The sequence below is a fragment of the Peromyscus californicus genome, unplaced genomic scaffold (genome assembly GCF_007827085.1).
Source record: "Peromyscus californicus insignis strain IS unplaced genomic scaffold, ASM782708v3 Scaffold_1__1_contigs__length_55948999, whole genome shotgun sequence".
NCBI lineage: Eukaryota > Metazoa > Chordata > Mammalia > Rodentia > Cricetidae > Peromyscus > Peromyscus californicus.
The window spans coordinates 41125064-41152628 of NW_026294492.1; the positions used below are offsets into that span (position 1 = coordinate 41125064).

The 27565-nt window shown below is 38.0% G+C and overlaps 1 protein-coding gene across 34 annotated transcripts in view; it reads right to left on the bottom strand.

Moving 5' to 3' along the window:
* Nucleotides 1–27565, bottom strand: part of Nrxn1 (neurexin 1) — a 1064135-nt gene that overhangs the window by 929248 nt on the left and 107322 nt on the right. For 2 of the 34 annotated variants that reach the window (XM_052746577.1, XM_052746576.1), the window contains one exon: nucleotides 1–26247. The exons of the other annotated variants lie outside the window; for them this stretch is intronic. In XM_052746577.1, the coding sequence (XP_052602537.1) occupies nucleotides 26120–26247 (128 nt within the window). In that variant the 3' untranslated portion in view covers nucleotides 1–26119. The remainder of the gene's footprint in view (nucleotides 26248–27565) is intronic. 34 annotated transcript variants of the gene reach the window in all.

Consider the following 27565-nt stretch of genomic DNA (forward strand, 5'->3'; position numbering starts at 1 on the left):
TTAAGCAGAACCAGCAACACTTTTATTTTACTTGGACAGTACATAATGTATCAGTCACCATCCCTCCCTGAGGAACATCTGTCTTTTCAACCCCTCAAGGCCAAGATGGCAGCAGACATGACTGCACAGAATGAGAGTCTATCCTTAAAAACTGGCAAGATTGGGTGGGATGTGCACGCAGTGGGAGAATGCTTGCACAGCACATACCAGGCTGTGAATTTCAAATCCACTACGACAAAATACAACAGTGTTGGGATTATGAAAAAGAACGTTTTATTGCCTTGTGCTTACCTCTTAGGCTTTCATGATAGTTATCAGGCCTGAAACTTTCCTTGACGTGTCAAACAAAATGGCATACTCTCCCTAAATATTGTAACAACAGAAACAAAGCCTTCAGAAATTCTAAGAGGACCACCAAGATGGCTCAGTGGTTAAACACACTATTCTCACACATACCTGACCATGAGTTCTATCCTGGAACTCACATAGAAAGCTGGATGGACATGTATTTATGCTTGTGGCACTCCTCCAGTGGTGTCAGGGGCAGAGACAGGACAGTCCCCTGGCAGATCCTAGCACAGCAGCAGAAATGAGAGAGAGCCTGCCCTTAAGAAGGTGGAAAGGAGAACTAACTCAGGAAAGTTGTCCTCTACCTTCCCCAGACACACTGCTCTAACTGCTCTTTTTTGAGGCTGTGCTTTAAAACACTGTTACCAATGCAGCTTGGGAAAGAATAGGCTTACTGGCTTTACTTAGCCTATACATCCCACTCATAGGATGAGGGTATGAGGTTCCAAGGCAGGAACTTGATGGCAGAAGCTTGAAGCAGAAACCATGGAGGAAGGATGCTTACCAGCTTGTTACACCTGGCTTGCTCAGCTACCTTTCTTATATGGATTGGGCCTACCTGCCTAGGAATGGTGCCTCCCAAAGTGAGGTGGGCTTTCCTACATCAATGATCAATCAAGAAAACATCCCAGAGGCACGCTCACACACCAGTCGGATGGAGGTAATTCCTCGAGTGAGGTGCCTTCCTTCTGGGGGAAGCTAAACATGGCACACACAAATGGAAGGAGAAGCAAAGGGGAGGTGACACTGTGAGGGACAGAGGGGCAGAGGGAGGGGGAGGGAGGGAAGTGAGGGAGGGGAGCTGAGGAATTCTACAGGTGAATGGGTGATGCTGGACAAAGTGTGGAACACTCAAGGGAACAGAGTCCACACCTGTCAACGCTGACATCTGGTCCTCTGTGGTGACTGTCTTTTTGACTGTCACACTGGAAATATTCTATGAGTTCTTCAGAAAAATCAACTAATATTTCAAGGCTCAGATCAAGTATATACACTGTATTGTCAGTCTCCATGAGATGAATGTGATGATTCTGTTGGAATTTATGGTTCTTCATCATGCAATATGTTAAAAGAAAAATATTTGCATATCCTGAATTATTAGAACTAAAAAAATATGAACAGAATCTTGTACTGGAAAATTTACTTAATTATCACCTCACAGCTCATTAAGGCACCATTCTCAAAGGAGATTACCGCTTCAGAGAGAGAGTATTTAATTTTATATTACTGGATTATGTACAAAATTCTAATAATTAGATTTAATTTTAATTTTATTATTTTTAAAATTGTATTTATTTACCACCACCACCCTGTGTGTGTGTGTGTGTGCGTGTGCGTGTGCGTGTGCGTGTGTGTGTGTGTGTGTGTGTGTGTGTGTGTGATGTGTGCAGGGTTGGGGGAGAATGCACCATGATGTGCATATGAAGAGCGGAGGATAAAGCTGGGAATTCAGCTCTCTCCTTACAACTTTACATGGATCTCAGGGATTGATCTCTAAGCACGAGACTCGCATAGTTGGACAGCAAGCACTTTTACCCACTGAGTCGTCTTATTGCACCAAAATCTACTCAACATAAGGAATAACCCAGTGCTAAAGTCATTTGTTTTCTTTGTTTTCTTGTGGTCCTTTGGGTAGAATCCAGAGCTTTGTGCAGGCGGAGAGATTGCTCTACCACTGACCTGTATCCCCAGCCCTACTGTCTTAAACAAATGTTGCAAAATTTTAGTATTTTAATCTATTTAGTTAGAACATTATAATATAGCACATACTGAAACATGATCCATGTAAAGTATTTTGCTCCTTAGGGGCTTTTATTTATAATTCTAGCCAAGGAAATTCTACAGTCCAGTTGAGGTAAAACCTTTTCTGTCAGTAAGTATTGACCATTTAGGGAAATTGATAATGATTTATTGAATCCCTGATACTTTTGTCTGTCAGTAGTAAACGAAGACTTGGTCAAGCGAACAGTGATAGGATGACAAGGAAAGAAAAGAACTCAAATACTGTCACTACAGACACAGCAGAAACAGCCAAGTGGGGTGTAAAATCAATACTTTCTTCAGCCTTACAGAAGGGATGCTCCACAGCTGCCAGGCTGACCATGACACTCAGGATATCGCACCAGCTGCAAAGGCCACATCTGTCTTTTCTCTCTTTACTTTATAGTGAATATGAATGGAAGTGTTTGTGTTTGTTCTTAAACACATATAATTATTTTATTATGCAATCTGATGAAAGTCTGAAATTCTCACTGATCTTCTTTAGAACTGTACCACTTGGAACATCCCCAAATGCTGAAGAGGTAAGAATATTTATACAGACCGCTATTATTCAAAACAAGAACTGAATAAAATTTTCTTTTTACTGAAATCATATGACAATGATGTATGACACCTTTTAAAGATATCTGACTAAACTAAGTATATTATTAGGGGGACAAACCTTGTGTACTTTGTGATGGTGTATGTCCTTCTAAAGCAAAAGTTTATCTTCAGCCTGTATTTGGGTAATGTCCACTTATAGTCTAACGAAGCCCAAGCTGGCCTCAAACTTGTAATGTAGTTAAGAACGACCTTGACCTTGAAATCTGATCCTCCTGCCTCTACTTCTCCAATGCTGGGACCACAAGCATGCCTCACTATGCCTGGTTCATGTGGGACTGGGAACCTAGCCTAAGGCCTCTTGGATGCTGGGTAACCATTCTACGAACTGAGCTACATCTCCAGCTCAAAGTTTTACTTTAATACAAACATGTTTATGAAAAGTTTAGGATAGGAAAGGACCTTCAGCATATTCTTTCTTTTCCTTATTCATTTATTATCCCATTGCTCCAATGAATGTTCTGTCATGCTCTGTTCTAAGTGCTGAGGAGGAGGCAAATAAAGGTATGTAATATGAATAAAAACCCTGCTGTGCACAGCACTTCAGACGGTGGGGGCAAGCAAGCAAATAGACAACTATGAAAATGATATCATTTGTTATGTCATAGAACGGGGGGCAGTGATACTAGCAGTGTTCCTATTTCGGAGCACAGGAGAGGCTGTACGAGAAGGTGGCATTTGCACAGGGATTAAAATGGAGCAGGGGAGGGTGTTCTGACAATATCTGGAGAGAAAACATGCACAAGGAACAGCAGGTGAAAAGGTCCTCATGTAGAACATGACATTGATTGGGCTGGCGTAGTCAGATGACAAAGGCTTAAATACAATTTTAGACAGAAGTTGTGATCTTTCCTACACCAAAAGGTCATTACTCAGATAATGGGAGTCCAGCAATCAGTACCACTAAGGATGAGTAATATCAGGTTCTTTAAGTATTGCAGATCATTAATCATTCCCAGCATAGCACATATTTCTCCCACTCTCAAAATAATACACATTAGTGCAAGATTCACTTGGTCACATCAAAGAGAGAACAATAATTATCATTAGCCAGATACAGAGCAACTTATTCACCCAGAGCACTAGCTTAGTAACTGCAATTGTTGAATCTATCCAAAATATTTTTTTGGATTTTAAGACAGAATCATGCAGCCCAGGCTAGCCTTGGGTTCACTTTATAGCCAAGGCTGGCCCTGCAAATCCTTTTACCTCTACCTCTAGTGTTAACGTTAGATGTGTAACACCATGCTTTGTCTTTTCAAAACTATCTCAACATGGAATTCTTAAGCTACTGAGAAAACATGAACACCGAAGCGCTGTTGAACCTGAGATCACTTTGTAAATCATCTTCATGATTGTTCCAAACTTAAACACATGTCATATTACATATGCACGTCTTACATATCATGCACTTGTAGTCACATTACAGATCATATCAGCACAAGCATCCAAGGTATTCTGACATCATGTAAGTATTAAGAAAGACGCTTTACTATGGGGCACTTCTTAAATAGTTTGATAACCTGACTTCTGATTAGGTAGCAAAGTATTGTACTTATCAGCAACATAAATATAAGGTCAAGAAATCAATTGCTAGTACTGAGCAAATTTGGTAAATACACAATTCCATTGATGATAAGGTTTGTACGGCACTTCACACCTTGAGTGCTTTTCAACACTTAATATATTAGAATTGTGACTCACTCTCAAAGTTTTGAGATAGTGGTCAGATAATTATTACTCTCATTTAACAAAATGAACTCAAGTTGAATCATTAAACATTTCAACATTTCTCCCTTACTATTGGAACTTGGAACTCATTATTTTACATACATGGTTTTCATATAAACAGAAATATTTTGTTAGCATGTTCTGCAGCCATAGAAATAGTTGGGATAATACAAGCAGCCCTGCAGTATTTAAATTTATTTTGTAGAATCTAAGGCCTGTTGAATGTGAAAAATATTTATTATTTTAGTCCATAAAGATTAACACAAAGATAATGAAAATGTAATATTGGGTTCCCTATGTAGTTATATAACTGCCTAGATATTAATGAAATACATTTCATCAAAAAGGAGATTTTTGTACTAGAGAATATGCTAGAAGGGATTATCAATAGAAAAATATTGTACTTTTTAAATTAACTGAAAATTTAACAATAGAAATTTTAAGAGGTAAATTATATCACCATGATAAGATTTTTACTACTAGGAACTAGATGTTTCATGTCCTTCTCCTGAGAATATGCTATTCCCAGAAATACAAAATTACCTGTTGTTGTTCCTTCAGGTTGACGCCTCATCCACCCTCCCCTACATAAATATCATAATCCAAGGTAATTAATACTGCTTTTCAAGAGTAAATGTGGAAAGTCAGTAACTAGTCAAATATTCTGACTTGGACAGAGTTCTGACCACTACAAGTAAACAGCCAAAGAAGTCAATAACAATTATTCCTTTGCTCCCCCCCCCCAGTTCAATGGAAGCTTCTATACCTCCTGCATCCTTTAAGAGTGATTCATGATCTTGTAAGACAGCAGACCTTAATTCACATTCAATCAAAAACATAAGAAATAATTTTATGGGGTATCTGAGAACTGAATAAAAAATGTTTCAAATGGACAGAGGTGATATTTTCTAGTTAATCTTTTCTTTAGCTAACTGGAAAATACTTCCATATCATTTGGGTTGTTTGTTAGTTTATTTATTTATTTATTTTCTTTAAGGCAACTGGTGACGACTGGTTACTTCCCTGCAGGCAAGTCTCTTCACCAGTTGGGACTGCCCTCTCCTTTCAAATAAACAGGTTGTATTAGAGTTCTAGTTAGCCTCTAGTTAATCTAAGCATACATGCAGTATGAAGGAACCTAGGATGGGTTAAAAGGACAAGGTAGCTGTTCAGTAAAGATCTTTGACCTTGCTACTTTTTTTGGTGTTTTGAGACAGGGTTCCTCTGTGTAGTCCTGGCTGTCCTTGGAATTTGCTTTGTAGACCAGGCTAGGCTTCAACTCAGAGATCCATCTGCCTCTGCCTCTCAAGTGCTGGGATTAAAGGCATGCACCACCACTGCCAGGCTGACCTTGCTACTTCTAACACACAGAAAACTTCAGTGCTGTGGGATGGTCTGTATGTCAAATGTGTTGCTGATTGGTCAATAAATAAAACACTGATTGGCCATTGGCTAGGCAGGAAGTATAGGCGGGACAAGGAGGAGAATAAAGCTGGGAAGTGAAAGGCTGAGTCAGAGAGACACTGCCAGCCGCCAAGATGACAAACAGCATGTGAAGATGCCGGTAAGCCACGAGCCACGAGGCAAGGTATAGATTAATGGAAATGGATTAATTTAAGCTGTAAGAACAGTTAGCAAGAAGCCTGCCACGGCCATACAGTTTGTAACCAATATAAGTCTCTGTGTTTACTTGGTCGGGTCTGAGCGGCTGTGGGACTGGCAGGTGAGAGAGATTTGTCCTGACGGTGGGCCAGGCAGGAAAACTCAAGCTACACTTCAGCACTTAAGTACTGCTATAAGAATCATCCTGAAACTTCTCTCCGACACCTGTTTTCACAAGGTCATCAAGCAACTGACTTTTATGTTATGTATAGAACTATTGTAAGCACTAATAAAATAAAAAGAATTAAAAATGCCAAGCTTGATATTAACAACAGCATGAAATGGATTAAATAAACATATAAATAAAATCCACGATATACAACACTTAAAGGGATAAACTGCAGGTATGAACAAACCTATGGTTGTATCGTTCACTGTACCAAGCCAAAGATGAAACTCACCGTGTAACTCAAATTATATAAAATGAAGACAAATCTGTGGTGACAAACAGCGACTTTTCTGGTAGAGGGAGGAATAAAGGACAGATGACAGACAAAGGGATACAAAGATCTACTGGTAGTAGGAAGATTCCTTACCTTCACTACACAATTTGTTAATTTAAAAGCATATACAACAGTCAAAATGTTCAAACTGAACAACTTATACTGTACTATTCACTGCAGGAAATTTTCTCCCAGGAATTTGATGCTAACATGAAAATAATTATCACAATGATTGAAAATCATGGAGAAGATGACCAATTGACAGGACATCTTTTACTGTAACTTTGACTGGAAAACTACAGATTCAAACGTGGGCTTGACAAGTCATACAGTAATGTCCAGCAGTTGCTTGATTTGCATTTGGTTTAAATCTTTTGCTGACTTGAAAATAAAATCCTCCTATTAAGTTGCAATTACTTTTGGTCCTACTCATGAAAAGTCTTAGCAACTTTGTGATACAATTCTTCTACTCTCTTTGAGTATTTTTTCTTTACCCTTGCTCTCTTTTGTTTTCCTACTGCAGTTTGTTTCTCTTTGAACTTACCATTTCAGAGATATTTTCTTACAGCCTTCAATGTAATTCAGAGATTTTTAACTCGTTTCATTGTTTTAAATGCAGACAACTGCCCCTCCTATCTGGAACTCTTTAAAACTAATGCATGAGAATGAGGAAGTGCCTTACTTCACAACCCTAAGAAGGATAGATGTTTCAAACTTCTTGTTTTATAAACTATCTGCATGCCAGGCGGTGGTGGCTCACACCTTTAATCCAAGCACTCGGGAGGCAGAGCCAAGCAGATCTCTATGAGTTTGAGGCCAGCCTGGTTGACAGAGTGAGATCCAGGACAGGCACCAAAATACACAGAGAAACCCAGTCTCTAAAAAAAAGAAACAAACAAAAAATAATAATAAACTATCTGCATTGTGTTTCCAAACATCACACATTTCTTATGATGTGTAGCCATAAAAAGTAAAATGGCTGCATATGGAATAGGAAAATAAAGACAGGGTATAGTTTACTTTATTAAATTCTGGTATAACCTTCTGTAAGAAAAGTATTGAATTATTATAAGACTCAAATTACCATATCTAAAAATCTGAAATTGTCAATGGAACATATTACTTAATGTAAAACATTCTTACGTTATTCCCCATACACTACTATTTTGAAGTATACAATAAGCCAGCAGCCAATATATTGTACAGTTTAGTCTATTTTTTAAACGGAAAAAACAATTTCCATAAAAGCTTTTTCTTCTGCATATCACATGAAAGGAAGCATCCTGGATTGTGAATATAGCACCCTTTTTGAGAAGAAAATTCTAGATTCTTGAAGACAGACTAAAAATTATTTCTTAATATAGATGACACAAAGAAAACATCTGTCAAACTGTGAGTTAAGACTTCTGAAGTCAGACACAATTTCAGAAGAAGAGGGTGCATTTTCTCTGTTGTATTTGCCAAAGCACTGCTAAGCAGATACACAAATAATGAAGATTAAGCTACAGACACCAACATAAAGGAAGCACACTCTGATGCAATGTGCTAAATGTTAGTACCGGTTTTCTACATACTTCTAAGCCTACAAAACACAGGCATGGAGGTCAATTTCCACATCAATAATCTGAAAGAGCAAGATTCCACTATAATTTCTGAAGTGTTCATGGTTAGACTATCCAACAGAGTACTACCAAAATACACACACACACACACATACAATCAGATAATTCAGCAGAGTGGCGGTGTCAAATAAATGCTTAAGGAGATAAAACAAAGGGGTGTACATCGTAAAAGATGGGTCTTCCACTGCATGGTCTTGATTAAACTCCCAGACTCCTGTAGAGTGAATTCTAATTGGTCTTAATAATAAAAACATGGAGCAGAGGAACTTTGCGTGACTGTCCAGGCAGCCTGATGACCCTGTCATTAGGTAACATTACATCCTTCTGGAGTCTTTGATGGAGTTGAAGACTAGATAGCTATAGTTTTCTTTAGTTATAGTAAAAGATAAATTAAATACAAAACTTTAGACTCACCAAAATAAGATAATTAAGTATTTTTTCTAATTTTATCAAATGCAAATGAATTGGATATTGTTACTGTAATTCTTAATAACTGTTCTTGTTTTACAATATTAAAGTTAAAACCTTCCTTTTTAATTAGACAAAAAAGGGGAAATGCTACAGGATAATGCTCTTATACACTGTAAAGATTTGTCACTCAAACTGGTTTACTAAAACACTTATTGGCCAGTTGCCAGGCAGGAAGTATAGGTGGGGTGACCAGAGTAGGAGAATTCTGGGAAGAAGGGGGGTGGAGTCAAGGAGTCAGTCACCAGCCAGATGTGGAGGAAACAAGATGAGAATGTCACACTGAGAAAAGGTACCAAGCCATGTAGCTAAACATAGATAAGAATTATGGGTTAATTTAAATGTAAAAGCTAGTTAGTAATAAGCCTGAACTACCGGCCAAGCATTTATAAGTAATATTGAGGCTTGGAGTCAAGTTTTTGAAAGCAGCTGCTGGGTACTTGGGAACAGGCAGGTAGATGAGAAACTTCTGTCTACAGACTCTCATATTCTATATTTTAAGGCCATGAGGCCTACTTCTTTCCCAGCCTAGAATTATTACAACAAAATCTCCTTCCCACCAGTTGACAGTGTTGTATAAAAATAAGAGACTCTTGAGGTAGAACTGACCTGAAAGCCTCCTCCCTGAGGACTATCTTTCATGGCACCTGAAGGCTTCATGCAAACTTCCAAAGGATGGATGCAATCAACAGTCCTACCAGCTATTATGGGTATGAACCATAAAAATAACTAGCACAGTATGATTAACTATAAAGGTACAGTAGTAGCAATATATACCCTGGCCATAACGAGCAGCTCTCTAATTGGACTTAAGACCCACTCAACAGGAGGGAATTTATGCTTGGTACTGGAAATCTAGCCAACTACCCAAGGCTATTAAGTAAACAAGTTGATTAAAACATTTTTAATTAATTTTTTTGACATTTCATACATGAATACTGTATTTTCATTATTCCTGCCCCTTCAAATTCCTCCCATGACCCCTGACTTCCTCTCAAATTTGTAACCTTTCGTTTAATTATTATTGAGGGCCCTTGTGACATTTTCCCATCTATTTTAGTTTGTTGACTGGTGTCTGTGCAGATCTCTCATTCACCGTTAGTGAGATTGCAATCTAGTGCCAGCACTATGAAAACAGTGTAGAGATTTCTAAAACAAAGGTCTAAAATATTCACCATGTAACCTAGATATACCACTCCTTAGCAAATGCCCAATAACTATGACACCCTTCCTACTCCACAGATTCATTGTCACATTATTCACAATAGCGAGGAAAGGAAACAAACTAAATATTTTTCAACTGATGAAGGACTAATGAAAGGTGGAGCATATGCACAATAGAATTCTATTCAGCTGCGGGAAAAAGTGAAATCATAAAATTGGCAGTTAAATGAATGGGATGAAAACATATTATACTGAGTAAGGTAACCCACACCCAGAAATACAAACCCATGTATATTCTCTTATGTGGCTAACCTAGCTCCAAATCTTTAGGTGTAATAACCTGGAGTAACTTCAGAAACCAAAAAAGAGGGGCAATGGTGGAGGGAGGGGTCTAGAAAGAGGGATAGTAGAACATAGGTTCTAAGAATGGGGTAATAAGGAAATGGGGGAAATACAGAGGGAGACAGAAGAAGGACAAATAACACCAAGGGAAACAGTATTTTGTTTACTTAAAAGCATATACATAATAAGTATATGTACATACACACACACACACACACACACACACACACACACACACACACACACAGGAGTCTGGAGTGACAATAATAATGTTTCTCCTAGAGCCATAAACTATCTACAAAAGTGCTCTTGCCTGGCCTGGGAAACCTCCCTCTGAGTTGTTAACAGGTCAGGGCAGTTGAAGGGTATCCCAAAATAAAATAGGTTATGAATGTTGACTTTGGTTCCCTCCCAGAACTTCAAGGAAAGGTCCTATTGCAGAAGACATCACATACTTCACACAAAGGACTTGAGGAATCCAGCTGGAAGTAGTCCGAAATTCTCCTCCCTGAGGGCAGATCTCATGATAGCTGAAGGTGCTATGCAGGCTGCCAAGAGACAAAAGTCAACCAACAATTCTACCCACCTGTGAAACCTACTAGCCACAAAAAGTAGCAGCATGGCAAGATATCCCCAAGGGAACAACAGTGGCTCTTGTGTTTTGATGGCAATTAGCTGTTATAATTGGACTTAAGGCCCGCTCAAAAGTGTGGTACATCTGCTTATTGTAAATGCAGCCAATCACCTGTGGATCATGGACATAGAGGAGAATCTACTACTGCCATGTTCCTAAACAGTTTAATTCCTAACTGCATTCTAAATACGTATCTTTATACTCACAGATGAATGGAGATCTCATTCCTTATCAAAAAATATTCTTTTCAGAAGACAGTAGCATTGAAGAGTTAAAATGCAGAAAATAATCAACTGTGGTGTCCAACCCAATGGACACATCTATAGGACAATGCCTACATCTAAGGCTCAGGGAACACAGCAGAAAAAGGTATCAGAGATGCTGTGAGAGCCAGAGGAACAGCACACCTTCTGTGAGACTGTCTTCTCTGTATGACAGGGAAGCTGCACCCAGGAAATCTCAAAAACAGAAAACAGTTTTCAAAACTCAAAAAAGTTAAAATATGATAATAAACTGTCTGTTTCAAGAGATGCTGACATTTCCTCTTAATATTTTGCCAGACGCAGGAGAGGAAATGCGTACAAGGCAGGGGGACGGTGGCGTAAACAGTGCAAGCCAGTCTGTGTGCTTGCCAACAGTGTTCTCGCTGATATTATTTCAAGTAAACGATATTATAGAACCTTTGATATCTGACAGGATTAAGTGAAACACACAAACTCTACAGTTTAGGAAACATAAATGTCAGCTTTCTAAAGCCTTCCACATCAAAGCAATCAGCAGGAGACTTTGAACGCAGGTGGAGCAGTGTGCCAAGGGTTCTGAGAGATAGAGAACAAGAACTATGATTTTATGTACAGGGGAATTTTAAAAGCCATGTGCTGACTAGAGGAGCAAAAGACAATAAAAGGGGTATCTTTGCACATATTAAAAACCTAATCATAAGGTAGGAGTATGGCACACACCTTTAATGCCAGCACTTGGGAAGCAGACATAGGCAATCCTTGTGCATTCAAGGCTAGCCTGGTCTACCCTGCAATTTCCCAAACAGCCAGGGCTGCGTGGAGAGACCCTATTGTAAAAAAAGAAAGAAAGAAAGACACTAACCAGAAAATAGAAAATGAATGAATCCACAATAGCATTCATGTAATAAAGTGAAAGTGAGCAATGCAAATATAAGACACAGCATATTTCCACGGCAACGAACAAGAAATCAAAACTTTGTGAACCTCAGTTCACTCTTAGCCGACCGGAAGCAGTATCACTGGTGAACAGCGATAGATTTGGAAACACACAGCTGATCCCAATCATTTTATTGCAGTCTTTCCTGTTATCCCACACTGAATTACATTCCAGTACTCCAAAATATTGTGTACACTCACCTCTAAAGGACATTCGTCCCAAAATTCTAACTTTCTACTTAGACTTAGTCTCCAGTTAGTGTCATCAGGTCTAAGTTAGTTTTATGTGCATTAAAATACAATGCATTTGACTATCAATCCAATTCTTAGACTTGGATACAAAACGTCTGGCAAATGGTGGCACCTCAGGGGAGAAGGAGAGTACCACAAACACAGAACTGGACACAAGCCTGGTTTATTCGGGGCAGCAGAAGCAGACCGCTTCTCTGAAGTAGAGATTAAAGGTGAAATTGAATTTCTGCGATATGTAATAGGGGGCTGTGGAACATTTCTGAGCAAGGGCATCCTGTGAAAGCCAGAAAATCTGAGCCCTGGAGTAATGAATCAGTTAAGGTGGCTGAGAGGGGGGACATACGCTAAGAAGGAGATGATAAAGGTCACGCAGGAAGACAGAAATCTCCAGAGAAGAACAGTGACTTCTAAGAATCGAAAGGTTGAACACAGACACAACCACCTTGAGTCTCTTCTGCAGCATTCTGCCAGGGAAGACCTCACACCCAAAGTCTAAACCTTCCTTCATCTTCCCACTTACTCTCTCTACACTGCTTGAACTTTCTCCACGCTACCATCTTTTTTTTATATTAAGGAATTTTTTGTTCATGTCACATACCAACCCTTCTCTTCCCTCCTTCTGCCCCTCCAGCCTTCACCTCCCCCAACCCACACCCCATTCCCTCCTCCAACAAGGTATGGCCTCCCATGGGGAGTCAGCAGAGCCTGGTACACTCAGTAGAGGCAGGCCATCTTACACACTCTGTATTTACTTTTTTCTTTCATGAATGCCTGGTTCGCACGTATGTAGTCAGATGTTCCTTGAATCACAGGAAGAGGTTCAATAAATTTTGTATTAAGTTTTAATGGGTTATTATCAAAAAAAGAAAAAAGAATGAAAATTGTAAATTCTATTTTCAAGTCAATTATTAGTGGTCTGACACAAAATTAATATGTAAGTGAAATTTCATTAAGAGACATCAAATAAATGCTATAATCTCAAAGGAAAGCACAACAAGGTTTTAATACCATGGAAAACCAAATAGAAAATAAACTTAGGAGATTTGGATAATTTGGACCAAACTAGATCAAATAACAATCCAACAGAATGCCAGCTATCTACATGTCCTGAGTGGAGTATGAATTATACCAATCCTTTATCAATTTGTACTCACTGGGATCACTTTCTTTGGATTTACAAGTACTTACAGAATGACTGTATCTGTCATTGCAGCATACCTGGTAGAAGATGAAGATATGAAGGAGTGGATCCGCCTCCTATTGACCCATGTGCTTCTCCAAGAGAAGCCAACATGGAGCCATTAGATTTCAGAAGCAGGGAGAAGAGTGCATGCTTTACCTCCTATAAGGCCTTACTTCAGCTGACTATCAGAATGGCGATGTTGTTAGCACCCAATGGGTTTTTGGACACTGTCAATTCACTTACAAAGAACCAGAAAGTATCCTTAAAAGATAGGCAAGGACAATGAAATCAGTTTACTCTCAGCAATATTCATGATACCAAACATCCACTTATTTTGCTTATGAGACACTAAAGTGAAAACAAAGATTTTTTTTAAAATGCTGAATCACATTTAGAGTTAAGAACACAATAAGAATAAAAATAAGTTTTCTCAGGAACAAAAGAACAAGAACAACAAAAAGTGTCATAAATATTAATGAGCTAGATCTATACACAAAGCTCCACTCTCAAAAAGAAGGATCTTCAACTGCAGCCTAGAATTGATGTTAACTCATCTTGGAAAATAGTCATCTAAAATTTCAGTATCAATTAATTTTGTTGTCTGGTTAAATCTGTGGAATAGCACTGTGTTTTAGGAAGTGTATCTTCAGTGATAAGACATAGTATACCTTGTGGGTTCATTCCACTGACGGCAGAAAGCTCACAGGCAGTCTTGGCTAGGCCCCCCATGGGCATCAGCAGTCCCAACCTTGCTGTTCACTCATGTGGCACCTGGGAGCCTTACTATCTGGGTGACCGTGGAGTCAAGTACCATTATCCATTCTCTCAGAGACTTGCTATGAGATCATAAGGAAGAGCTTTTCAGTTGAAAACGAGCTGGACATGGGGGCACCAGCCTGTAATCGTGTCAGCAGGGATGCTGGAACATGAGTTCCAGGCCAGTCAAGAACACATAGCAAGTTCCAGGAGAGCTTGAGCTACATAGTGAGACACTGTTTAAAAACAAGCAAACAAAAGAGGAACAACGGCAACAAAAATAGACCTGCACAGAAATGTCCTGTTTTATTATACAACCTTGCCTCGTTTGGAATTACTGGAAGTGGGAGTAGAGTCAGAGACACAAATCCAGAGTCAATGTGCAAAGAAGAAAATCACAACGGTATCACTACACTTAAAAATACTGAACACTTTTCCTACCTAGTATTTACATAAAACAGGAACAATATAAATAAGACAGATAAAGCTGTTTTCTTTTAGAAACCTTAGAAAGTATATAAACTAAACTGTGTTTATAAGAAGTTACTCTGATTAGCTTAGAGGACTATTAAAACCATTAAAAAACAAAAACAAACAAAAAAACCAACTTTCTCTGCTCACTGGTGGTTGGCACCCAGACCATTATAACCTATATTTTGACCATTTTATCCTAGTGCACTAACTAACATGATTGACTCTTCAACCTAAATACTGAACTTGTTCTTGTTTATTATAAAAAGACATTACTGTGGCTCAAAAACTATTTTTAATAATATCTGTTTCCACTAGGTATATGAAAAACATAGTTTTTAAGAGAAAGGCTATATAAGGTGTGTATATGCATGTGTATGGTGACACTGACTTTTAACTTACCACCATATCAAAGCACTTCCTAATAAACCCTGTGGGCCTTTTGAATCATCACTTTGTATTAAGAACTTGACTTACAAATTAAGAATAGAAAATAATGCAAATGGAGGGGAAAATACATGAACATATTTGTATTGCTTGCAGAATAAATGTCTCAAGCCTGGCTGCATCTCTTTGCTCTATGGCAGGCCTGGTGTTCACTAGTGAAAACATAAAATCCACTCCTCTCAGTGTACCCTTAGGCAAAAGCAACTGGGCTGGCAGAGGCCTGAGATGCTGCTCACCACAGGCTCAAGGGCCCCAAGGTACTTTTATGGTAAAATTGAACTTGTGTGATTTATTCCTCTGAAACAATGAGTCCTGAAATGCTTTAATGGAATTCAAAAATTTAAAGGGTAAAATCTGAAGTGCTGGCTGTAGACCTCAGATTAATAACCACTAACTGGGGTTTTCAAATATTCTGGAAATAAGAGCCCCTTTGTATATATAAAATGGGAGGAAATCCGATATTAAAACAGATTAATGGCTATGGGATCTTGATGTAACTAGAGCAGGGCTTCCTTCACAGTAGTCCTGGCATGTCTACCCCAAAGCCTCAGGCTCCACAAAGCACCACTTAAAATCCATTAGCTTTATGTCATCTATGTTATTTGGAATGGAAGAATACAGCTTGTTTCATAACAATTTCACTGAAAAGAAAGAAGACAAGTCAGAATGGCTCAGCTAAAACCCATAAAATTGAAAAAAATAAACCTAGTGGCTTTCAGCTCGGTGTTCTCAGCAGGACCAGTCTCTTTGTACTGTGTCTTATGTTGTAGAAAGGGCACTCTTGAAACCCTCAGTGTTGTGCAGTCCTAATGTGCACATTCTGATTTGGGAATAGAGAGGAGGCTGACATGGTTCCCTTGAGCAGGCAGTCGTGAGTGCAGAAGCACAGGGGTGGAAATGGAGAGGAGGCCACGCAGTAGCATCGGATGGGGGCAGGGTGTCCTTTCTGTTCTAAACTACATTGTGCATCACTTGTTGCTTCACCTTGGGCAAAACACTTCCCTGCTTCTGAGTTTCTTCATCTGTAAAGTATTTGGCATGCACAAAGTAATTTGACATTTGTTTGGCAAGGGGTTACCATATTCATCAATACTACATACTTTGCTGAATTTCACTGGCTGAAACACAGTTTAATGTTTTCATGTTCCTCTTCAGGACTATAATTCTCATCCTGCCTCTCCATGCCAAAAAACATGCTTGCTATGCAACTGAGTACCTTCTAGGACAGAAGCTCTTCTCCTGCGTGTTCTTTCAGAAGTGTGATCATTGTAGACACCATCACTGGAGCTCTAAAAGTGACCTTTATTTCTGTCCTTTAAACTGCCATACCCAGTTCAATTCTCAAAGTCGTCATCAGTTTATTGATTGAGCATCTACTGTGGGCCTTGCTCTGTACGGATCACCAAAGAATAGACCCCGGGACATTTTGACTCTGATTTTCACTTCTGAACCATCCTTCCTAACATTACCACCTCAGTTCAGACCCCATCAATCACCTTTAACCCCATTTGTTCCACAACTCATTCATTTTTTTTCCTCTCACTACCCCGCCCCTCTTCGACACTGCAAATGGCAACTGACATTAAGCAGGGTTGGGTAATGGCACTGCCCTGGCCCTCTCACACATATTCACAAAGAGCACAGTGACAGCGATGCATTGATTCCAAAATAAATTTCAAATTCCAGCCCTTAAATACAGGTGCACAGAAATATTCCAAGAGCTGTAAGTGTGTGATTCATGAACTTGCTGAGGGCTCTAATGGTAACAAAGCCTGTAAGAATAAGGAGGGTTCTGTGTGACACCTCAAAAATTAGTTAAAAATTATCTACAGCTATAGATTACACTGTTGTCAGTTGCCTGTTTCAAAACTCCTTTCTAGCCACTACCATGCTGTAGCCATGCCATGCCTTCCCATAATCATGCTCTGCAAAGTATTTCAGTATCATCATCAAGCTGTCCTTTCCTCTGGGGACTCCCTCTACCAGTCTATCTTCACTTCTCATCTCTTTGTGCTCAATTACTACTACTTCCAGAAACTTCCATATTTGCAGTAAGAACTTCTCTCTTGCTCTATATGACTGATCATCTTACATATTTATAAACTATATTTATTTTATATAAAGAACTCTCAACAGAACCTCATAAATAGATAACACTCACTAATCATATTGAAGTAAAAGACTGAGAGAATATGTTTATTAAATAATTTCCCAAGTATGTCTTCATTATTTAGACAATCCACTGAATGTTTTACACATTTGGAACAGGTAGAGAATAGTACAGAAGGAAATCTTGCACCAAGGTATTACAAATATATTCTGATATATTATATATAAAATATTATGACTATATTCTCACTTGGATATTGGGACATTGTCCAACTTTATTCCCTCTCACATATTTTTTATATCAAGTGACTGTATGTCATTATCTGTTTATGATAAAATTGGGATTCAAAATTGTTTGGTTGCTAATGGCAACCAGTCTCCCTGCCTCCATATCTTAATGCTCTGCCTATACATTCTCTTAAATGGTATCATCACTTGACTACAGTCTTATGACAGGAACCAGGCAATAAGTTGCACTCTTTTTTTGTTTCTTTTGGTTTTTCTTTTCTTTTTTTTTCAAGTCAGGGTTTCTCTGTGTAGCTTTGCGCCTTTCCTGGAACTCACTTTGGAGACCAGGCTGGCCTTGAACTCACAGAGATCCGCCTGCCTCTGCCTCCCGAGTACTGGGATTAAAGGCGTGCGCCACCACCGCCCAGCTTCTTTTGGTTTTTCAAAGCAAGTTTTCTGTGTGTAACAGTTCTGGCTGTCCTAGAGCTCACTTTGCAGACAGGGCTGGCTTGCCTGTCTCAGAGAAATCTGCTTGCCTCTGCCTTCCAAATGCTGGGGTTAAAGGTTATGCCCCATTACCCGGCTCATTTATAACTTCCAATCTTGCCTTCAGCTCTACATAGCCAACAACAAATGAATATAACACCTATCGTACCTCCAATGTATTTTCCTTTCTCAGCTCTGATTCTCACAAACAAAGGTAAGTTCCAGGTATTATCTTGACTAAATCACAGTTGCCTCATTTCTTCTCTCAGTTACATACTTCTGAAATTTGTTGGCTTGTCAGCATAATCTTTATTTTTATTTTATTTATATATTTATTTATTTATTTATTTATTTATTTTGAGACAGGGTTTCTCTATGTAGCTTTGACACCTTTCCTGGAACTCACTCTGAGGCCCAGGCTGGCCTCGAACTCACAAAGATCCACCTGCCTCTGCCTCCTGTGTGCTGAGATTAAAGTCGTGCGCCACCACCACTTAACTTAATCTTTATTTTAAAGGGCAGGTGAAAATTTGTTTCTTGAAACTTTTCACACTCCCGACTTTTATCAATTTTTTAGCTGTATTAGACTTACTTCTTGCAAATTACTAGCTTCTGTTTTTAGAACAAACACTTCTCTATCTTGGGAGGCCAAATGAATAGCACCGAAAAATGTCCAAATCCTAATCTCTAGAACATAAGAGTACATTAGATTACATAGAGAAATCAATTGAACTTAGAGATATAATTAAGCTTGCTAAACAAGGAATATGTAAAGACGGAGAGTAGCATGGATTTTCATAGTACAAAATAATTACAAATTCTTTATAAATAATGATGTATGAGCCAGGCGGTGGTGGTGCATGCCTTTAATCCCAGCACTCACTTGGAAGGCAGAGGTAGGTGGATCTCTGTGAGTTTGAGGCCAGCCTAGTCTACAGAGTGAGTTCCAGGACAGCTAGGGCTGTAACACAGAGAAACCCTGTCTCAAAAAACCAAAAAATAAATAAATTAAATAAATAAATAAATAATGATATACAAGAAGAAAGTCAGAAGAAAATATGTCTATGAAACAAATGTTCAAATAAATACAAGGTTTCTACCTTGATAAAGAGAAATGGGGTCAAGCCAAGGAGTGTAGATGAGCTTCAAAACTGGAAAAGAAAGGATTCAAATTCCCAAATTCCAGTCCTTTTCAGTAAGCTAGATCTATACCACACTTCTGACATACACAACATTAAGGTAATAAATTTATCCCAATTATGCTGGTAAAGTTGTGGTAATTTGCTGCAGTATCATTAGAGGAGAAAGTGTAATTTCTCACTAAGGTCAGTGAGTTGAAAGCCAGCTGTAGCTCAGTGAAGGTGGAATGCTGCTTTTGCAAAATCTTCTGTTATTAGCTTGAAGTGTTAAGAAGAATGTTTGTAAAAATGACTTTATCTACTATGCTCTATGACAGGCAGCCTGCATTATTTGTTATTTATTATTGATCCATATCTTGGTAGAACATTTGGTAAAATAGTTGTTTTTTACAAGTGAGGTTAGAGTTGAACAGAAATATTTTAAGCCTCCCAGAAAGCTCACGTTATAGACTCCTAAGCAGAGAATGAGAAGCCTCTCTCTTTTAAAAATTTGACAGGTATCAACAAAAGGATACTATTTAAGTACACACACACACACACACACACACACACACACACACACACACACAAACATACACACACACACCTTAGACATCATAAATGGCAGCAGCATTTCCAGATTCACACTTCATCTTGCTGTGCCCTGCTCAGAAAGCAAGGCCAGTGACTACTTTTGAACTTGAAGAGCAGCCTGGGGAGTATAATATGTTCAGTACAGAGGAAAGAAATGGCCCAGAGAGATCTGGCAAGGCTTCAACTCTGGGAAGGATGGCTTTAGAGACAGAAACCATAAACTCTGAGAAAGAAAATTCGGGGTTTGCATGTGAGAGAGGAAACATGTTTATAGAAGGCATTTCATTTTCTTAAGTCTATACATACTTGTTAACTCTATCAAAATAGAAGAAATACAGAACACAGCCCTTTGGAGAAAATCAGTAAATATTTTAGTGTAACAACATGGCTAACTGGTGATAACAAACAGGTAGATTTTTATTAACAACTTTTAAAGAGTAACAATATTTATTTCCAGTTATTGTTTTCAGAGGTGTCAACTCTGTTCTGCCGCTGGGCTCCCAAATGAAGTTGAGATCAACACTGATGCAGAATAAGGAAGCTTGGCTCACTGGTCATTTGCCTCGGAGGCTTGGAGAGTTTTGCCCAAAGTCATGGTGCTGTTATTTGTCAATTCATTCCTTTTCCACTCACAAGACTTTGTATGCTTTTGTGATCACACTGGATTTCACAATTACCTTTGTCTAAAACATAAGCTCACATACTTCCTTGCTCCAAGCCCCTGACTCAGCTCTACTTGCTGTTTTAACTCCCACAATTTTTTTTTAACTCTCCAAAATAAAACCTAGAAAGGAATTCAAAGATGGAAGGGAATTATGATTTTTTTCAGTCTATATTCTTTTTTTAATGAAGCAAAGCAATTAAGTAAAAAAAGCCAAAAGCAACCTGAGCATTTTCTTGTGAAGCAATTAGAACAAAGGTCTTCTCTGACTGTATTAAAAGTAGTTCATTGTTAGTTAGACCTATTTAATACCTTAATCAATGATTTTTTTGGTGTTGTTAAAGGAAAATATCTTGCCTTTGTTATTTTGACTGAAAAAGGATGTTAGGACCATTTGTTAATCATCATTCACATGCTTATGTCAGGTATACTGTAAACATTTTGTTTATGTGTGTCTTTCTCACTTAGTTAACAGTAAAATAAAAGTCTTAACAAAAATCTTCACTGTTCTGAGAATATAGCTGTTGTCAGGAGTCTAGCCTAGCATACAGGAAGCTCTGAGTTTGGTTCTCACCACAAACTAAAACAAGAATGGTGCCATATGCCTGTAATCCTAGCACTTAGGAGGTGGAGGCAGAAGGACCAGAAGTTCAAAGCCATCCTCAGTCATATAGAAAGTACAGAGCTAGCCTGGACTACATGAGAACCTATCTCAAAAACTTTGGTCTACACAAGTGAGAGTGTGTGAGTGTGAGTGTGAGTGTGTGTGTGTGTGTGTGTGTGTGTGTGTGTGTGTGTGTGTGTGATATTACTTCTTATAGTCCCTTTCATCTCACTTCATTTCTCAACATCTAAGACTCACTGATCTTTAAAAGTATGCATACTCAGAATAAGATTCTGTTTGCATTTATCTTTCCTGTATGTGGTTCGAAACGTTTTTGATTTTCCTTGAAAAACGACTTTATTTTCTTTTAATCACCAATAGACATCTAATTCTCCATATGGTCTTCAGGTGAACACTCACCATTCTACAGAAATACATACTTTGTCTTTCTTTAATTTCATACCTACAATAAAACAAGTAGTTTTGCCTGAAATTTACAAACATGGATAATAGGATTAAAGGCCAAATAACCTGACTAAAGCCACACAGATGTATTTATGACATATTTTATGTTGGCTCAGTATTTCTTATTCAGCCTTTTTCTGTCAGATCTCTTTATCAGATTTTACTGTTGAAACTGATTATCAATGTATTGTGGGGAATCCATGAGCAGGCATCATTTTAAAAGTTCAAAAGTTGTGATGTATTCAATTTACTATGTTTTCTTAAAACACAGTCTGAATCACACATCACGAGTAATTTAATGACCACTACAGCAAGGCTTTAAAAAGTTGAATGACCTCTTAACTAGAGGAGAAACAACTATTTTATTGCAGGAGTCAAGCACAATTGACTAACCACATCTTTCTCAGTAGAAGTTCTCTTAAAGTAAATGGTTATTCTTTTCAGCAGCGAGAAAACTCAACTTAGAAGCGGTATGGAGTGACCTAAAGTAAATATGTTACTGTACCAAAAACAACTAACAAGACCTTGCCAGCATGAAGTTCAAATATCTAGCATATGGAATGCAAATTCCATTCAGTGAACTTGGTAGTGGTTAATTTGTGCTTTGCATCTTCTTAGAAGGAAGGCTGGTATTTTGTTTACTTTGTTTTGTTTTAAGTACAGAATTCCAAACTGCCATGAACCTGTTAAACAAAACTCTCTCTTAGATTCCTTGAAAATTTTTGTATTTAAAAATATGCCTCGCCTGACTATGTGCCTATGTGTGTTGGACAGTCTTTCTAAGGCCTACTGAGGCAGAACAAAGGAGATGGTGTCATGGTTGCAGTGATGTGTGAACAACTGTTCATATGTCCTAACAGTGAAGAGAAATATTTGAGTGCTTCGCTTAAAGACTGGTCCTCGGAACAGGTTATTTCCTTTGACTAAAGCATGTGATATTTCAATTAGTTGAGGAAAAGGTACAATGGGGCTTAGCCTAAAAGGTCATTGACATTCCTCCTAGACATAATGATAGGACAACAATCAAAAGGAATAGTACTCACATCAATCAGCTCGAGAGAGTGGGAGTTCTTTGTGGACCGCTTGCTGGCTTCTCTATCCCTCTATTGAACTGAATATTGCATTATTAATTCCATGGGAGAAAATGTCTCCAGGCACAGAAAGTACAGTGGGTCAACATAAACCCAACTGCTGGGCAAACAATTGGAAATGCAGGTGCCTTTGACTGTGGGTCAGGTATATATTCTTTTATTTCATGAACAATCACTTGAAAGACAGTCATAACAGGCCACCAAAATTATTTTAGGTCAGCACAGCATCAACATCCTTAGCTGCTCACTAACACTTGCAGATTTCTGGCAGAATTTGCTACTAGGGATGTTTGAAAAGCCAACAACTAGCTTGTATTCTAGGGCTTCCCTGCCAAAGGGAATCACAATTGACCAATTTAGGGATTTCCATCCCTCTAGCAGCATGCTAGCCCATTCTAAATTTGGTGGTTTCCTTAAGTGGATAATTAAATTTTCTCCAAATGTCTTTAAAATGCCTACTATAGAAAATCAAATGGGAAACTGGGTCAACTGACCGTGTAACTCTCTCAAGAAATATTAAATAAAATATGGCTTTTAAATAGTATGTAACAAGAAGCTGTTTTGGTTTTCTGAATGATCTAATTCATGGCCTTGGTGACATAATTTCATGGACTATATCTGAGTCATATAACAAAATGATTGTACAATGAAAAAGAAAACAGTCTTGATTCATAGCTCTAGGAACATCCTAAATCTCACTTGGCTGAAAGTAAATAGAGATGGCTCCCAGACCTTCAGCTTTGTCAATTCTGTATGGCTGTCCTATACACTTCAAATGTAAACAAACCAATAGGAAAAGAAGGACTTTGTTTGGTATGTGTAAGAGGCCTTTTCTATAAGTAAGTAAAAACTGAAGGTGAAGAGCCTTATCATGGAAAGCAGTAGTATCAGTGTGGTTCCACCTCTTGAGGTGAATAAAGCATCCATTCCATTCTGCACAGCAGGGTTGTTACAGTCTGCATAACAGTGTGCGGTCCACACTAATGCTGACTCAATAGCCAGGACAAATGCTGAAGAAAAACTCTCTCCTCCCTCCCCCGCCTCTTTTCCTGCTTTCTCTCACTCTTTGTCCTTCCCTTCTTCTCCCACTACCCTTCTTCTTTCTCCAGCTCCCTTTTCTTCTTTCCAAAAAGGACAAAAGTTCAACATTTATTTTAAATAATGGTCTTAAGCTCGGTAGCTTTGTTCATGTTTTTAGTCTGAGGGTTCCAGACTATTAATTGTCCATCGATTCTGGTTCTATATCTGAACTTTGATAGCTGCAGATCTTTACTCCTTATCAATCATCCAGATTAACATGGATAACTATTCATCTCTAGGCTTGGTAAAGCTGAATGCCTTGAGGTATGGGTAGCTAACCTGAGAATAAGGAATCTTATTTCTTTTTGTGGGAAAGCACAGCCTAAGATACTTGAAAACAAAGTAAGTGATCAACTTCATTCTTCAAACTCTCCCCCTGCCATAAATTATCCAAAAACATTTGCTTAAAAGACCACAAAGAAGCAAAGTTTTTAGAAACTATATACTTCCACAACCACTTCTGTTACCTATGCAGTCATGGGGATGTACAAGGAAGCCTTGCAGGCTTAGAGCACTACATTTAAAACAAATTAGCAAGAGAATTTCAAAGTAAATCTTTGATCATCACTGTTATAGGGAAGGCTTTCAAGTCCCCAATAAATTCCCAAAGTCCTCCTAGATGAAACAGGGAACAGGAAGATCAAAGGTCCCTTGAGTTCCCTGCATCCCACTAGGCCTATGAGAAGACCTTTGCTTTTATTGGATTTTTGGCTCTTAGGAATACTTGTCTTGGAGCAGATAGAAAGGAAAGGGAAGAAAGGAAGAAGGGGAAAGGGAAGACGGGATGGGAAGGAGAAAGACGGAGGGAGGGAGGGAGGGAGGGAGGGAGGGAGGGAGGGAGACCATTGAAAATCAGCCTCCTATGAGACACCAGAAATCATTTACAAATAAATTTAAAATGGAATTTTAGAAACTGTCTTTCCAATCTGCCAGCCCATTATTAAGCAAGCACTGAGGATCAGAGAGGTACAGGCTTCTAACTGTCTATAGTTTGTGTGCTCTCTGCAGTACAGGCCATTGGGATGCTTGAATCCAGTTGGTTATGACCTAAAATAACCTCAGAATCATAAATAGTAATAAGGTATTGAAGATAGTAAAACAAGGGTGTGATGTTTGATAAGCTTTGGGCAGATTGTGGATCATTCGTTTTCAAAAATCATGTAATTCAAATGGATCAGATAACTTTTTCTATTATTGAATAAAAACTCTTTCATGCACATTTGCAGTCTCTCATCACCTTCAGGCATGGGTTACTTTATTAACCCATATTACAGATTTTAAAAATTTGGATACATGAGCTTAAAACTTTGTGGATTGTTCTTTTTTAGTTAGTGGGTTTACTGATTTGAGACAAGGATTTATAGTATAGCTGACCAGGAACACATGGTAATCCTCCTGTATCAATCTCCTGAGTGATTTGTTACAGGCCTGAGTCAAAGGTTAAATAGCTTATTCAAGATCAGGACAGAATGAATATAGGGCCTGTATTCAGGTCTGGGCACTTCATGACTCTTACCCACCACATTATACTGCTTCCGGGTAACCATATTGGGTTTTACTCCCTTAGATGGAAAACTTGAAAATGAGATGTCATGGATCCTGGACAGTGTTTTGCAACAGGTTCCTTCTAAGTTTATCTCACAAAAATGAAGGAAAGACCAGTTTCATAATTATTAGTAAATGACTGGAAGAAAATCTTTGAAGTGTGCATAAAGCTCATTATTTTGTATCAACTATTTCAGCTTAGTCTTCACAGTTTGCATTCATGGTAAGCAAGCTCTCCTATGACACTGTAGTAATACTATTACATTTTAAGTTGATTCCTAATGTTTTCTGCCCACAGATTCAATGAGATTCAAAGATGTGTATATGAATTAATTAGTATGAGAAATTATATAGTTTTTCTTATACAAAGTTATATAGTTTATAAAGTAATTTTAAAATCTACTGATCTACCTGCTGTACTGTTTAGAAAGTACTTCCCTCTATCCTAAAAGAGCCGATAAAAAATATTTATATGAACAAAATTGATTTTCAATTCAATAAATAATATAATCATTTTAGAAAATGAATATTCTTTTTAAATATATATGTTAAAATTTAAATGTGAGACAGGTGGTAGTGGCACATGCCTTTAATGCCAGCACTGGGGAGGCAGAGGCAGGTAGATTCCTGTGAGTTCAAGGCCAGCCTGGTCTACAAAGTTCTAGGAAATCCAGAGCTACTACACAGAGGAAACCTGTCTGGAAAAACAAAACAATAACAACAACAAATTAAATGTTGTTTGCAGCATTTTTCAGGCACACATAAAGTTTCTAGTTGCACAACTTTATTTTTACACATATAGCATGGAAAGTTTCTTCTGTGTTCCATGAAGAGAAGTTAATCTTCTATATATCTAATAAAATTCTTATTTAGTTAATCAGTATTTTAAATACACGGCTATGAAGAGAATTTATGAAGACATGGGGTATTTCTCTTTGCCAACCCAATAGTACAGAGGTAGAAAACAGTTGAGACTTTACTAGTTATAAACATAAAGAGATACAAATTAAGTCATAGAAATATCAAACAAACACATGTTCTTAAAGTGACTAGTGTTAACTGCACACTGAACAGATGGACATCAAATTAAAGATAAAGTGAAAGGCAACACTGAGCAGTCCGAGAGCTCCTCTGCTGGCCATCTGGACCGAGTGGATGTTTAAAGTTCTGCTGTTTCCCAGTTCTGTGGATGTAAGAAAGATCTGAATTGTAATGACACAGGTCACAATGACCAGCAGCTAAAGACAAACTAGATCTGAGCTTACACATATTTAAAATCCCCAAGGTTTCAATAGAGTATCTCACAGTTCACATTCTTTTGAGCAATGGACATAACGTATTATTAGGGAGCTAAAGGAGAAAAAATGTGACTTAAGGATGCATACAAAACAAGTATGATTTTTTTCATAATTGAGTTGGAAATCTGAAAGCACCGTGAAACACATTTAGCAGTTCTAGAAGCACATCCACATCAGGAGGCTGGTAAACCGATGCCAAACACTGCACAAACTTGCTCTGCAGCTAAAGAAGAATTGAAAGACAGCAGCAAAAACCATGGAGAACATTAGGTTTGAATGCCAGCATCTCCCCAGAAGTCACTTGGAATTGGTGATGTACGCAGCAGCAAGGATTTAGGGAAGTTACTGTGTTACAAAGAGGATCCTATAAGAATGTGATTTTTGTCTAATACAAGATTCCAGAGATCCCATTGCCACCTTTCAGCACTTGGGGATACAGGAAGGTGTTCTACAGCTAGTAGGCTGGCCCTTACCACACAACAAATGCACTCACATCATGACATTAGCCTTCTGTGACAAATGAAATTTTGTTTAGAAGCTAACCTAATCCATGGCATTTTGTTACAGTGGCCTAACTGAACTTATACAGAAATGAAAGAAAACAAAAAACAGCAAAAAAGTTTAATACTAATACTACATACTAATAATATCAAATTTATTTGAGAGTGAGTTTAACAGAATAACATGTCATAACAATTTTAAAATACTACAATATTGAGTGCTGTGATAAATTACTTGTTAAATAATCCAGGTATTCATTTTGAGAAAAAAATGTTTTGGTTTTTCTTAGGATTAATTCTAATTTGACTCCTAAATGTCAGTAATACCAAAGACGTAATGCATTTTTAAAATACGTTTACACACATCTCAGAGTTTGACTTACAAAACATCGGCCTTCAGTAAACATCTGGGATCATGAATAATCAAATAATAAATGTTCATCTGATAGATTCAAGTGAAGAATTATTTCACACACGTGGTGTAGGACTTATATTTATATAAGTTACCAAATATATTTATATCATAATATAAGACTTCTATTTAAACTTTTCTAACAGCTTAAGATTTCCAATTTAAGAAAATTAGAAAAAAATGGATGAAATCATAAGACATCATATGACACTATAGATTTGTATGTCATGGAAGTCATATACCTGCTATCTCATTAATAGAATAAGTTTTAAAATAAAATTTGGTGATTTT